This window comes from Varanus komodoensis, unplaced genomic scaffold (assembly GCF_004798865.1).
Source record: "Varanus komodoensis strain SLA01 unplaced genomic scaffold, ASM479886v1 scaffold24, whole genome shotgun sequence".
Taxonomy (NCBI): Eukaryota; Metazoa; Chordata; class Lepidosauria; order Squamata; family Varanidae; genus Varanus; species Varanus komodoensis.
In genome coordinates, this window is record NW_025335641.1 from 10130807 (window position 1) to 10146159 (window position 15353).

Consider the following 15353-nt stretch of genomic DNA (forward strand, 5'->3'; position numbering starts at 1 on the left):
ACAAAAACTGGAAAGTAAAACTAAAGAAACGTTTGGCATACAAACATTGAGAATTCAGTTGTTCTTTGCAACTCCTTACATAATAAAAAGAAGAAAAACAAGTTAGCTGATGATAATTTAAAAAGCAAGAAGTTTGTATATAGATTTGGTCTGGGAATTTGTTCTGTCAAGGCTATTACCAAGTCTGGGTGGTTAACTAGTGGCAGAGATTTAAAACTGCAGCCTCTGTTAAAATTAGTACAGTCAGCCCTACAAATTTGCAAGGGATGGGGCGCAGGACCCCTGCAGAAGTGGAAAAACAACAAATATTTATAGCCCTACCAGCCTAACCCAGTCTTAATATACATGACCATACATGTACTGGATTGCTTATCCCCCCCTTTCTCTCTCAGACCTTTGTCTGATCCAGAAGGGCTCCTCCTCTTACATTCTTACTCCCCACACTCCCTTTCATTCACCAGTATCTCTTCTTTGCACCAAGGAAACGGATGGGCAGGGCAAGAAGGCAGGCTTTGGAGGCCCTCCCTCTCCTCTTTCATGTCTTCCCTCCCTTTTGTGAGGATGATTTCCTCCAGTCACTCCCAAAAGTCCAAAAAACCTCCCTTGTAAGTATCAATGGCAAACTTGCAAATAAGCCAATCCACAAAAGTTAAACCCCAATAAAGTTTAGGTTCAACTGTACAGTAAAAACTGTAAATGAAAGCAATTCTTGGTAGAAAAAAAAGGGAGATGGGAGTTCCATAGAAGCTTGCTTTAACATGGCTTCAGTTTCGCCCTGTTATTTTAGAAGTACAGTTTTCCAAGGCCAAAGAGAAGGAAGAGGCTGGCTTGCTCATTCTACAGGTAACAGTTAATAGATCATTAAAAAAATCTGGACTCCCAACAGATGGGTCAGTTTCCAAGTAACACAAGTTCCAAAATGGTATTTGCATAAAAGCAGGTAAGCCCACCAGGAAAAGTTGTTTTTCATTTGAGAAAGACTTACTAGAATTCACTAATACAATTCTGGTTGGATTGGGGATAAAAGTTTCTGGCAAGAAAGTCTTACTATGATGAGACAGGGTGTTCCCTCCTCTCAGTTGAAATCTGCTTTAAAGTAATTTATTCCATTTGCTTCCACACTGGAACTGGATTTTCAGCAGGCAAATTCTGCTCAGTAGAGGAAAATACAAAGTACAGCAGAAACCCCTCTCAGTAGAAAGGAGCATATTTAGCTCCTCCCTTCCATCCCATTCCTGCATGTTTTCCAGTAAATTCTCAAATGGAAAACCTCTTGTGCAAATTGCAGTCATTTAAATAGGAATTTTTTTTTAGTTTGCATAGGCAAATTATCTGATTTAGCATTTTGTTTCATTCTTCATGAATAAAGCTAAAGGTGTAACCCAATTTTAAGTTTTAGCCCCTGAAATATTTGAAGTAGAACAGTAATTAAACCCCAATTAATTTAAATTAATTAATTTAAATGCTGTCTCAGAAAATTCTGAGTTCCATCTCCACCTCAGAGAATCACTCCAAGGTTGAAGCCGTAACTCCAAATTTGGCGCATCCTTCCTTTAACCATTCAACAGAAGGTGGAACATTACATGCCTGGTCAGATGAGCCACCTACTAACATATGCTAGCTTTAAACTAATATTTTAGTGTGTCTGATTTTTTCATTTATTGTTTTTAGTCTTATTATGTACAACATCCTGAAAATGTTGGCTATACAGCAACCCATACACTGAATAATCAAAAACAACATGGCACTTCCACCTTGCCTAAACTGAGTTTGTGTTGTTAACTTAATTTAGGCACCAGTTCATCATGCCTCTCACTTCACTTGAAAGTGTTAAGAAATAGAGCGGTGCTGATGGTCCCTAATACCAAATTCCCACATTACCTAACCAAATGGAATTCTAGATAGATTAAGCAGCATGAGACACAAAATGAAGCACAACTCCATAGCTCAAATACTGCAAGTCAGAGCAAAACCACCCAGTGCCATCTTCTAGAACTATTTCTCAGGGTAAGAGCAGTATTAGCAGAACATGGACCTTCCAATTCCCAGGAACTAAAATACTCCACGGTATCAAAAGATGCTGAGAGATCCAGAAGAATAAGTGGGGTCACACTACTTTTGCCCTTCTACTGGAGAAGGTCATCATAGGATAATCAAGGCAGTTTCAGTGCTGCAACCAGGTCAGAAATCATAGCGAATCTGATCTGGATAAAAAGCATAATTCATGTTTACCTGAAGTTGTTACTCTGCCTAAGGGAGACAAGATTTGTAACTAGTTAATATTTAGAAGATTGGGATCCTGGAAGGCATTCTTTAGGAATGGTCTAACAGCATCTCCTTGAAAGTGGCTAGAAGCGTTAACTCTCTTACACAAGCACTAAAATCCTTCTGCATATAGCAAATCAACCCTTATCTGAAAAGAATAAACCCCAAGGATTACATAGACAGACTATATGCTGTGTTCCTCTAACCACATTCAGGTTGCAAAAACTCACATTGGTCCAAAATTATGACAATACCCTGAATACACTGTGTATCAGACAAGTCATATGTAACTTAAAGACAGGTCATGATCTCATTGCCAGCACATCTAAATAACCATGAGCACTCACAAATTAAAAAAAAGTGATGGAGAATTGATAATAGGGCACTCCCTTTTTGCAATCAAAGGGTGGATTGATTAAAAACAAGTCCATTTAAAAATAGCAGAAAAAACAATAACTTGTTAAATATATTTCCTGAACAATGGTTCTAATCTGACAAATTATGTTAACTTTTAACATAACATGTTACACAACTATTATTTACACTTACAGAAAGCTTGAAATTGCTTTGACCTGTACATGTTTCCTCAGAAAAAGGCTCAGCTAGGTTTAGTAGGGCTAAGGCCCATCTAAGTGGGTATAGGATTGCAGACTTAGTATGAAAATATGAGAAGATGTGCAATGGAAAATTTAGTTTTCTCTTTTTCTTCCTGTATCAGCTTTTTCTTGACCCAGTTTGCCATCACAAAAAGTAACAATAAAATACCCATGACTAATTGCTCAAAGCAAGGTTTGATAGCAACTGGGCTAAAAAATTCAAATTTTGATCTATTTTAAAGCACCCATTTTTAACCACCCTGCTAAATTGTCTTAACCCTTTTACCTTGCTCATTACCACATAAGGACAAACAAAACCATAATCCTATTTAACACATCTTTGCACATGACACTTTAGCCAGAGAAATTAAAAGCTGAGAACTTTCATGATGCAAGAGCTGGTAGTTATGCTATCTAGTATTATTTTCATAATTTCAGAAACCAAAATTAACACCTGCTCGATTGATGGGTGACTTTGTTTTTATGAGGCTGTAAGATTACCATGTTCACAATGAGATTATATTGTTATTTTTAATTTAGACATCACTTTAGTATATGATAAGATTTGTTTAAAAATCAGTTTAATTTTAAAAATTCAATTTTTAAATAATCACTGATTTTATGCATTCTGGTTCTTAGTAGCATGTTTCACAGAGAGTTACCATATACCTAATCCGCTCAGATACCTTCACAACAAGGAAAAAATCCAATCTTGCAAAAATTGTACCTTGCTCAAATCTATGACAGGATCCAATGGCTCAAAGTCTGACTCCATTTTTGCCAACTGCTGTTGTAATAAGCCAGTCTTTATTATTACTATTATGGAAGTGAGGAATGGAGCGAGGTTGCTTGAAAATACAAGCAAGAGATGCTAGAAAGCAGCTGAATGAATGTGATCAGTGTGGATAGATGGCATAATGAAGGGAAGCTTGGGTTGCGAATGAATTACTTGAGTGAGTTGACTAGTTCATGGGCCAGCCAATTTAATTTGCTGCAGAATGGCAAAATCTTATTGAGTACACTTCATCGCCATAGCCAAGAACTGAGTTAGAACTCTGCATGAAGTCACTCGTGGACTATAAGAGTATGGAGTATCTAGTGGAGTAATAAATTTTATATTTTGTTATGGATTACTTATTTTAATTTTTGGTTAATTTATTGGCTATATTTCTTATGGTGTGTGGCAATATTTTATCAATATATATTTATGTATTATTTTACTGTTTTATCTATTTTATCTGTTTATTAATTGTTTTTATGGTACCCTATGTATTCTGTGCTGTTTTAGCATTTGTAGGCCACCCACCTACCTACCACCCGTTAAAATAAGCAAGTGAAATATTCCTGTCAGACCTTTCCCTGTGTGTCTCTAACATCCCGAGGAAGAGGAAGAATAGAGTGCCTAAATTCCATGTGTGAGTTCAAGTTTTGAGTGATAGAAAGGAGTGCATACAATCCTCCAAGAAAAGCATAAAGGCTCTATCATGAGTGCCTCATCTCAGTATTACTGCAGTTGTGTTGTTCTGACACTGTTCGAAAGAATAGGGAACCTTTGTTTGAGTCTTCATATTTCTCCCCTGCTCTCATCAAATGTTATCTTGAGCATGACATCCAAAATGTAATCTCTGCTTTGCAGAAATCACCTTAACAGCTATCTGCTATGTTAACTTTTTCTTTCCAGTCAATGAAGCCCTCACTTCTCTCCCTTGCAAATACTTTTTCCTATCTTAGAAACCTGTTATAGAAAGTTTTACAAAGTTGAGCTGGAAAAAAATACTGGTGCTACAATGAGACTGAAAAGATGCCACCACTCTTTGACCTCCAAGATCAAAATATAATTACTTCCCTTTCGGATGAAGGGTGGGGATTGTTTCATGTCCTTACCTCTCATGGAGCCTGTGACTTCTTTCAAGTGATTTTTCCTGAACTTTCCATTGTAGAACAGTGTTTTCCATAATGTTTTTGCAATTAACTATAGCGTATTCCAATTTGTGTAGGGACTGGAGCCGACAGAAAAATTAAATCTCTCTCTAATTGACCAAACTATAACATATAGGTTCTGTGTACCACCCTCTTGACCAATGGACTACAAGCTTGTGATGCCTCCTTTCACATGACAACCTCTGTAAGCATTACATGACAGAGACAATGCAGAATAAGTGAATAAGCAGTTTATGGCTGCTGTCACTGGTGGGGTGTTTTTAAGGCTCAGGAACCACCACAGAAGCACAAGAGCCTCTCTGTGATGAGGCAAAGCATGCACTTGCCTGCCTGCCTGCCTGTCATGCCACCACTAAGCCAACAACACATGATGACACCTTGGAATTGGTCAATCAAAAGCCCTGGTGGAGAAATTGGTCCAATTCTTAGACCAACTACTAGGTCAAGCATCAGTTAAGTACACTTAATTACAACTTTGGTTGGAATATAATGCTATGCTATCCTTTATAGCAAGCTAGATAAAATTTAACAAGGAAACTCCCTGCATTGTGGTGTTAGAACAAAACTCTTGTTCCCTATAACTGCCCATGGGTTTGGTCAGTCAATATTTTTTTTCTTTCTGCTTGGGCCTTGATATGTCTCAGCTCTAAGAACAACCAGGAGTATAACTGCCTTGTACTCATACCTCTTTCCTAGCATAATTTTCTGCTCTGGAACCTGTACAATATTCCCTGGGCCAGAGTTTAGATTGAGCCATTTGTCTTGTAAACTCGAAAAAGGAAAATTCTTCTCTTATTTCCATAGCACCAACTTCTCTAGTTAAAATCCCTCTTAGACTCTCACTGGTCATTACACATTTATGGAATGAAGTTGCATGTCCATGTAAATTATAATACATGGCAACAAAACTGTGTGGCAATTGTTGTTCTTATTATGCTAGCTATTTGTTTAAAACTGTAAATATTTTAAAACTTTGCTGGAGGCTAGAATGGCAAAAGGCAAGTGGGGTAAGGAAAAGGCAGGCTGCATAGCGGCAACTGTTGTTATTTAAGTGGTCATCTGTGCTTTCACACATATGGGTGCTGCAGTGCCATGCTCAGAAATATTCCTCTAGCTAAGCCTAGAATTGTTGGTGGGAACCCTGCCTCCCCTTCCTGATTATATAAATAGGTGGGCTTCCGCCATTTTCTGAGGTCATTTTCAACCACTGTTTGCAGTGTATCAGGATCTCTAGCTTTTTATTTCCTCAGTCTTTCCTCACAAACTCTCATTTTTTACCTAAACTCTCCTCACACCATGTATCCATTACTTCTTGTTTCTATATTCTGATCTCCTTTGTTCCTATTTTCAAACCGCTCCCTTCCCTCTTTATCCCCCACAAAGAAAGAGGTCCTTGTGATGAGGGGAAACAGAGGAAATGCATAGAAGGTTCTATGGAATGAGGAAGACACCTCCAATGAAGTTCTTGCTAATCTCCACTCTGAAAAAGATGTTCCTGTATGCAGCATTCTCTGTGGAAAAGAGCTCTGTAGATTGGGTGTCCCATGCCCGCAATGTGTAAGGAAAACACAGAATCCCAATTAAGCAATCCTCTTAGGTGAACAACGGAGTTGAGATGACTGACTCTTGCCCTATGTTTACTCATCCCAGCATCAATTGTATGATTTATGAAAGCAACTGAGCCTTCAAAGACTCCGTGCAACCTTACAAGTGGAAGGGGGCAGTGCACTTTTGTAGATACATTCCAATCCCGACTCTTATCCATGTTTGCCAAGTCACATAGCCTTTAAATCCTAGTGCAAGACGAACAACTACCAAAGAGTTGTCTATCTCGTCTTTAACTCCAGAACATGTGAAGAGAAATATTGGGTTTAGGGTTTTTCCTAGTTTTAAAAGAAATTCAACTTTTCAGAATTTGAGTGGTTTATATTTCAATCCATTTTAAAATGCCATAATATAATCTTAATAAAAATACTGTCAAGGGTTGGTGTTTGTTTGTTTGTTTGCACCAACAGTATGTTAACAGTACAGAAAGTCAACACTCTGATTCTGTGAATGTTACTATAATCCTTGCATCCACAGAAACATTATCACCCTAGCATTCTCTTCATTCTGCTCTCAACTTGCAGTAAATACCTTTCCTAGTTTTGCCAAGGCATAGTGAAAAGCACAATGCCATCTTTTCATATAGCTAAAGTAACACCATAAAGTCTCTCCCATTCTTTACCTATTACAGAAGATCAACTGATGACTCATTCAACATATAATCTCTTTAATTGCTAATAAGACACTACATAGGCATTTAGATGCTTAAGCAAGATGGAACAAAGTTTTGAATTTTCAAGTATTCAAACCCATACTGCTTCATTAAAACATTTACTCTGAAATAAGAATAACATATCCAACAGAGCACCTCTCTAGGATTTAAGACTGAAAAAAAATTGTACTAGTAGTAACAGCAGTTGCAACAGCTGCTGTCCCTGAAAATACTTCAGAATTCATAAGCAAGTATATCTTTGCACACTTCCTGGTTGCTTCCATTTGGCTCCTCTTGCAAGCGAGAGACACTAAACTAGGAACTTAGCAGGCCAGAAAATCTTAGTGTCATGTCTGAACCATGTTTTTCTACTCCTCCAACAGGCTAAATCTATAAACCAGTTACAAACGTGGCTTATTAAAAATTGAGGTAAGTCTAGAGACTAGGCTGAAATGCAACATTAAGCTTTTCTGCCTCAGCATGTTCCTGCTTATTTTTGCTGCTGCTACTTGCCAGAAGAGCCAAACAGAAGTTGGCAAGCAGCAGACATTCTTGTTACCCATAAACTAGATCTCTGAATAATTGTTCCATAGTGTGCTAATATGGCCATTACTCTGAAAGTAATGTCATTAAAAATAATAAAATAGTTTGTGCTTAATCCATTACAGTGTTTTCTGTGGAATACACACTTTTATTTTTCTAACCTAAAAGCTTCCTATGGTTACAACTTTTCAGGAATTTTGGAAATTTATAGGAATATATTTTAGGCTGATTAAAACCTTTGACTAAAAATTCTTATGCTCCTGTACCATGTATTTTTAAAGTATAAGATTTTATCTTCTCTGGAACAGGAATAAAGAAAGCCCTTGCCATTATCTCTACTGCCTTTAAACATCAAGAAGTTTGTATGTTCCAAACCTTTGGCAACAAATCTGTGTTGATGGGTTCAAATAAACTGTGAAGCAATCCACAAGTCAAATAAAGATTGAAAGTGCTAACTTCGTGGCTTCACCAACAGAAATGTTTGCAGTTGAAGTACATGAGGAAGCATTGCATGTTTGTACAACTATTCCTTTCCCTTTCTACCACAGGATGCATAACTCTATAGGACTTCCTATACTGATACACATGGAAGGTCATATATCCTTTCTAAAACAAAATAGTGAAGCAGTGATTCCTTGTGCGGATACTTTTTTCTAACAACTATCACCATGTAGAGGTCACTGGCACCCAGAATCCTCAGCTCAAATGCAATCTAAGAAAGGTCAGCTTGCTACCTATTCCCCTACTCCCAAGCTAAGAATCTCTTCCTCCCTGACTTTGTAGCCACCAACCTACAATCTGCTTCAAGAGCTTGGGATCTGCCTCCAAGGAGAAATAACAGTAAGCATTAGGAATCACGTGGATAGTTGTTAGCTGTACAAAGCATATATCCCAGAACTTCTGAAATATCATAGAAGATTCTGGGGTACATTCTAGACACACATGCCACTCATTTAGGATCTAGGAAATGCTGTCTGTATCTCTGGTTAAAAGAGTTCATACATATGATTAGATTAAACCAGATGACTTGCCTTGAATAAAACCACAGCCATCCCAGATGGATGCAAGTGCACAAAGAATCTATACAGATAGTTAACCTACAGTGACCAGTTTTCACTTTACAATAATTTAACATAATGCAGCTGCATTTAATTAGGTGGCTCCTTGGTGTCAATCAACTTGATAGCTACAAGGAGTGTCAAAAATGTTTTGCCTCCCCCTACTACTGTATTGTGCACCACTAGTTGTCTTACTGTATTTGAAGGCATTTCCCATTAAGAGTTACAGATAACGGCATGCTTATTCTGCTACTTAAGGAGCAAGTCAGCTAGTCCTTTGACCACAACTGCACTAACATTGCCAATGATGCTTTTGAGAAATTAAACTATCTTTTCACAAGTGTCAGTTCAATTCTGTAGGATGCAAAATGCCAGCTGAAAGAATGCCAGATTGTTTGTAAGCATGTGTATGTGCGCGCACATGCTTCTTGGATGTAGTTGTGTAGAAAAATGTAAGAAGGGTATTACAGAATGCTACTCCATATTTGAAGTACACATGCTTTGTGATGAGCAATTCCATTGTCATTACTGGTTTCTGAATATACTGACATACTTGCAAGAGGAAGGTGTTTAATGAACACAACACTTTACTGCAACAAGCTTTATCTAAATCAGGGATCAGAAGGAGAAAAATTGTGATCAACAGCTAGACTTTCAAGCAATGTACGGTGGATCCACAAGGTGCCTGCCTCCCAGTTTAAAAACAGCAGTAGACAGCCTTTTAACTTTCTGCTGAAGTAAAGGAACCCTGGAGAAAAGCAGGAGGGGATTTGATTTGTGTGCAAAAAGACTGAACTCTTTTCTAATACTGAAAACAAAATCCTGGTCTCAGTGTATGCTCAGAGGCATCATGCTATTTAGTTCTCAGTTTGAAACATTCAAACCTTTCTTCTTACTACCACTGATTTAAGAAATACAAAATTTCCTACTGATAAAAACTTTATGAATTATACCTTATATTAACCAAAGCTCACACTGTTACAGTTTTAGTGTTTGATGAAAAACAGTACTATCCCCCACGTTACCAAAATAAAGCTAGGATTTGAACGCTTAAATTCAAAATGTTATATACCTGTTCTGTAAGCATGATCTGTTTTTTAGAATTCTTCATTACAGATTTCTAAGGAACCTACCTGCAGACCCAGCAGAAGCATTATGTTCTTAATCTCTAAAAGAATGCTTTGAGATCACACTTTTCCATGGGCATGAATTTTCTTCCATGGTTTGTGTTTACTATACAGTGGTACCTTGGCTCACGAACTTAATCTGTTCCACGACTCTGGTTGTGACCCATAAGTCAAATTTCCCCATAAGGTGCAATGTAAATAAGGTTAATCCATTCTGTAAATATTTTTTTTAATCACAGGGAAGACGGGCGCGATCGTGGGCACACTCGGGGTGGGGGAGGATGGGCCCGATCACAGGTGCGCTCGGGGGGAGACGGATGTGATCGCAGCCACCCCCCCCCCCAGCACAACTGTGATCGCACCCGTGCAAGGAAGATGGGTGTGATCGCGAATGCCATCCGAGGTGGAGTTCACAACCTGAGGAAAATTTTTCCTACATGTCTGTTCGCGACCCGATTTGGTTGTGAACTGAGGCATTTGTGAGCCGAGGTACCACTGTAATGTGCCATTCCATTTACCTTGGTGGTAAAACCAAGTTAAATCTAAAGAATAATTCATAACCAGGGTTTGCAAACCCCGGTTACAAAAGCCATGCTGCTTAATACTAATGTAAGGATAAGTACGGTTCAGCTATAACACCAAACCATAATGTAGTCTTACGTGCATAAGCTATAGCTTTGCATGAAATGATGAAGTACAGAGGAACCAGTACACAGAATTAAGTTAAGCAAACATGACATACTAAAAGGAGATGGAAGATGAGTTTATGAACATAATGCCAAATTTTATTTGAAGCACACCATAAATATTATACTACTAATATAGCAAAACAAGGAAGAGGGAAGTAAATTGGGTGTGTTCCATTCATCTGAACAAAGATCATGATTCTGCATTCCTGAACTGTGTCTATACTGGGCTTCAGAGAAGAATGAGAACATGACACCTTTATGATATAGCTAGAAACTAGTTTCTTCCATTACTATTTAAAGAATAATTCAAAATGTAAAAAAAAAAAAGTGTTCTCCCAATTTCTAGCAAGCTCTTCAATAAGTATAACATAGGAAACATACAGTAACAGGTTAATTTAAATTATTTGAATAAACTATGTGTGCATGGGAGCAGGGGGGGGGATAAAATTTTTCTACCATGTTTTGCAAATAGTAACCTACATTCTACTTCTGTTTCTGATACACAACCTCTTCAGTAGAAACCTTAGCCAAAATTACCATCATCATCATCCATGTGGGAAGAATAATTATTTTTTCTGAAAGTACAATGTTGGTTACATAAAGATATCTATTACTTCTAATACTACCATTTATTCATTTGCACTTCTAAACCATTCCATAGGCTTTCTGGGCGGTTTACAAATTTAAATGACCTAAACAACCAGTAAAATAATCATATTTAAACAAAACAATAAAAACCAATACGAGAGGAACAACCCACAGAGACCATAACAAAATTACTACATGGCATCACAGCAATAATAATTAAAACATTATTCAAACAACTCTTATCTATTAAAATATCTGGAAAAAAGGTTGTTACCTGGCACTGAAAAGAGAGCAAAGATGGCATCAGGCACACCTTCTTAAAAAACATGTTCCAAAGATGGGGTTCTATTACAGAAAAGGCCCTTCTCCTGGTCACTACTCCCTTACTCTTTTGCGGGGGGGGGGGTTACCTGAGAAGGACCTCAGCGGATGATCTTAGCAACATATGGAAAAGGTATTCCTTCAAATAACCTGGTCCCAAGCCATTTAGGGCTTTAAATGTTAGCACCAACACTTTGAATTACGCCTGGACTTCAACAGGCAGCCAGTGCAGCTGAACAAGGATTAGCATAATATGATCTCATGGGCCAGTCCTTATTAACATTTCCTCTGCCCTGTTCTGAATAATTTGAAGTTTTCGGAGCACTTTCAAAGGCAGCCCCATATAAAGCACATTATGACAGTCCAGATGAGAGGTTATCCAAGCGTGGATCACTAAACAGGCTCTGCCTGTTCAGATTTACCAACTACAGCCCTAAGCTGGTAAGAGGTGCTCCATGCCACCAAGTGCACTTGTGACTCAAGCAACAATTCTGGGCCCACGAGCACCCTCAAACTATAAGCCTTATCCTTTAGGGCAGGGGTCCTCAAACTTTCTGAATAGGGGGCCAGTTGAAAGGCTGCGGTGACTGTCGCGGGTCGATGAGGTGGGGCTGCCTGGGGTGCGGGCTGGCGAGGCGGCATCGGGCGTGCGCTGAGGTGGCTCGCAGGCTTAGAGATCTCCCAGCAAGCCCAAAACCATCTCCAAGCAAGCAAGTCACCACCTCCCCACCCGCGCTGCAAGGCAGTGGTGAGCACACATGTACGGAAGTCAGGTGGCAGTGGCAGCTTGCTCACTCGGAGACCATCTCCGAGTGAGCGAGCCACCACCTCCCCGCCTGCGCAACAAGCACGTGTGTGGGTGGCGAACGGAGGCGCGGGCCAGATGGTTGGCCATGGTGGGTCGGATCTGTCCCACAGGCCATAGTTTGAGGACCCATGCTTTAGGAAGAGTGCCACCCTATCCAGGACAGGTTGAATATCTCCCATCTGGACAGAAGATCTACCCACCAACAGCACGTCCATCTTGTCTAGATCTCAACTTATTGTCCATCATCCAGTCCACTACCACTGATTTAGAATGGTCACTGCCCAACTGGATTTGATGGAAAAGAGAGGCAGAGCTGGGTATCATATGCATATTGTTGGCACGTCAGCCCATAACTCCAGATAACCTCCTCCTGTGGTTTCATGTAGGTGTTAAATAGCATGGGGGATAAAACAGAGCCCTGTGGTACCCCATGGCATAAGGACCATGTTGCAGAGCAATCAGCCAAGTAGGAGCACAGCCATCACAGAGCAGTACCTCCAACTCCTAATCCAGTTAGCCTATCCAGAAGGATACCATGGTTGATGATATCAAAAGGTGCTGAGAGGTCCAAAAGATTCAACTGAGTCACACTCCCCCATCTCTCTCCCAACAAAGGTCATCCCAAAGGGTGATCAAGGCCATCTCCATTTGAAACCATGCTTGAAACCCAATTGAAATGGATCTAGATAATCTGTTTCATCCAAGAGTGCTTGGATGATATATTTATTCCCAACTACTCTAAGGTGGAGCATCCACTCTGCAGTTGCTAAAACATTTTGACCAAGGTACAGTTAGCCACCAAGGAAAATATTCAGTAAGTTTAGAGACCAACATTTCATAGTAATAAGTTAGTCACTTAGTATTATCTATTCGTTTTATAGCCTACCTTCACACCAACTGCAACATCAGTGACAATGCTGAAAAAGAAATATACATATTTAGAAGAGGAAATTCACTTATATCTCCATGCTAAATAAGTAAAACAGTCTCCCAGAAAGCAAACATGTAATACACTTTTAAGTTTCTTACAGTGCACTCCTAAGTCCAACAACTCCTAGCATGCCTTTTGGAAGATGTTAATTAGCAAAGGTACAGGGCCATGTTGGTATAACAATATACTGATGGCCTGTGTCCTCTTGCAGTATGACTTCTGCAAAAATGTAAGGAAGTTTTTTAAAAATGTTCATTCCATTAAAGTGCAAACTTCAAAGAGTTGAGACTTACACATGACATACTGAAGCACCATGAGGACAAATAATTTCCTGAGTGCCATAGATATAACAAAAATAGTACTGGCGATAATAATAGGCAAAGAAGGTAAAATGAAGTGGGAAATATTTGGGTTTTTTGAAATTCAATCTTATTCAAATTCAATTGAATTATCTCAGAAAACCCATTCGAAAAAGGAAGCCATTATCATAAACTAAACTGTTGTCATCTCCATGATATCATGTTGCAATCATCATGTATTCCAATAAATGACCATAAAAATATACTATCACATCTAAGTGGCCTGATGTAATCAAGGCCATGAAAATGAACCACATGTCAGATTTTAGCAAGGCAGAGCAGTATAGTTCAAAGACTTTTGCTACACTGTGCTTGTACTTGGTACTTGTGTGATGATCATTTTTTTAATCTCTCAACCAGCTTGGTTTCAAGTTACTCATGACTCTCTGACATGAAGTTGACTAACTTCGTCATGCTTTCGTAGGACTGATCACACTACCCTTAGGAACATGAACCATGATGCAACGGCTTGTAAATGTCAACCCAACTGATTACAATGTGCACAAGAGCTGAACAGCTTTATTTCAGAGGCAAATAAAGTCTGAAAGGTGCAGGGAGGGCAGTAAAATCCTGCACTCTTTATGCCGTCACTCTACAGCCAAGAGCGGGACTTCCCGGCTTCCAATAAAAAGAGGCCCTTGTCTGTGACACGTTGCAGGCTACCCACCCAAGCTCCACACCACCAATGAAGGCCGCTGTGTTGTTTCCATATGGCTGACGCCTGCAAACCCTTCCTTCTCTTGGCTTGGACGGCCTGCCTCCAGCACATACAAAGACATCTTTCTACCTTGGAGGGGAGAAGGCCATGAAGCAGCTAATGGAAACAAAAGGCCAGGGCATCTACTTTTTGCTTGCTCCTTTCTTGGCCCTTGTCTGGGTAGCGCCAAGTGGCGATAAGGGGCTTGCTCAACCTCTTCCTCTAACCCTAAGGGAGAGGAGAGGAGAAGAAAGGAAATGGGAGGAAGAAAGGCGTTCCGTTTCAAGGAAGGCGTAGGAAATGTGTAAACAAACGTAGGGCGGGATGTCCTAGATGAGCAGGTCTCTCGAGAATTCAGGGAAAGGGCCCATCCCCGCCGCCCATTGCATCGTCCAGGACCTCACCCCACAACACTAGGATGCCTCATCCGGCTCCTGCATGCTCATTTAGGGCCCAGTTCCTGACAGAGGCAGACCCCTTTCCCCGGGGGAGGGGAAACATGCCTTCCAAACCGCCCTCCCTTCTCTCTTCAAAGGCACCCATCCCTCCTCTTATTCTCTTCCCTGGCATTCTCACACCTAGAGCCAGCAGGAAGGGGCTAAGCAAGAGCCCCGGTAGACAAGGGATGCGCTGCCTGCCCCCATCAGAGACCAGAGAGACAGAAGGCAGGCGGGGCGGCGGCGGCGACAACTCCCTCCTCCCTTCTCTCTTCCCGGCGGCGGCCGTCCCTCATTCACTCCCTCACTCACCCGTCCATCGCCGAGCAGGACAAAGCGCTGGCGACCAGGGCAGGGAGCCGCGCAGGTAGCGAGTAGAGAGAGCGAGCGAGAAAATGGCGGCCGGGCCCCAACGGAAACCGCCGAAGGTTGCCGAGCGCTAGTAGATTCTACTCCCCATCAGAGCGGCGAGCTCCTTTGTTCTCATTGAGCATGCGCGAGGCCTCATAGGCATGCTCAGTCGACTGGGCTGAGGGAATTTTTGCCCTCAGATGGCTAATAGGGAGAAGGTAAGGGCAAAAAAAATGGGACAGGCACATAAAAGGAAAAAAGAGCGGGCTAGTCAGTTTCTTCTTTTTCCAACGGGGTAATATAAGAGCACTGTATTTTTTGAAATGTTTTCTTAAGACGCAAGTTTAAGAAGGAAATTCAGGAGTCCCTCCTCTTGGAATTTCAT

At 40.3% G+C, this 15353-nt stretch overlaps 1 protein-coding gene across 6 annotated transcripts in view; it reads right to left on the minus strand.

Annotated features, from left to right (window-relative positions):
• The window catches only part of PTBP2 (polypyrimidine tract binding protein 2), an 83959-nt gene extending 68838 nt beyond the window's left edge, over positions 1–15121 (minus strand). For 5 of the 6 annotated variants that reach the window (XM_044432605.1, XM_044432602.1, XM_044432601.1 and 2 more), the window contains exons 1-2: positions 14930–15121; positions 13080–13110 (exon numbers count right to left, since the gene is read on the minus strand). Coding sequence is in view for 4 of the 6 variants with exons in the window: in XM_044432602.1 (XP_044288537.1) it covers positions 13080–13110; positions 14930–14937 (39 nt within the window). In the remaining 2 variants the exon portion in view is untranslated. Of the gene's footprint in view, positions 1–3547; positions 3553–13079; positions 13111–14929 lie in introns of those variants that run through there. The other variant, XM_044432603.1, reaches the window with a different exon arrangement.
• Positions 15122–15353: the final 232 nt, after the last annotated feature.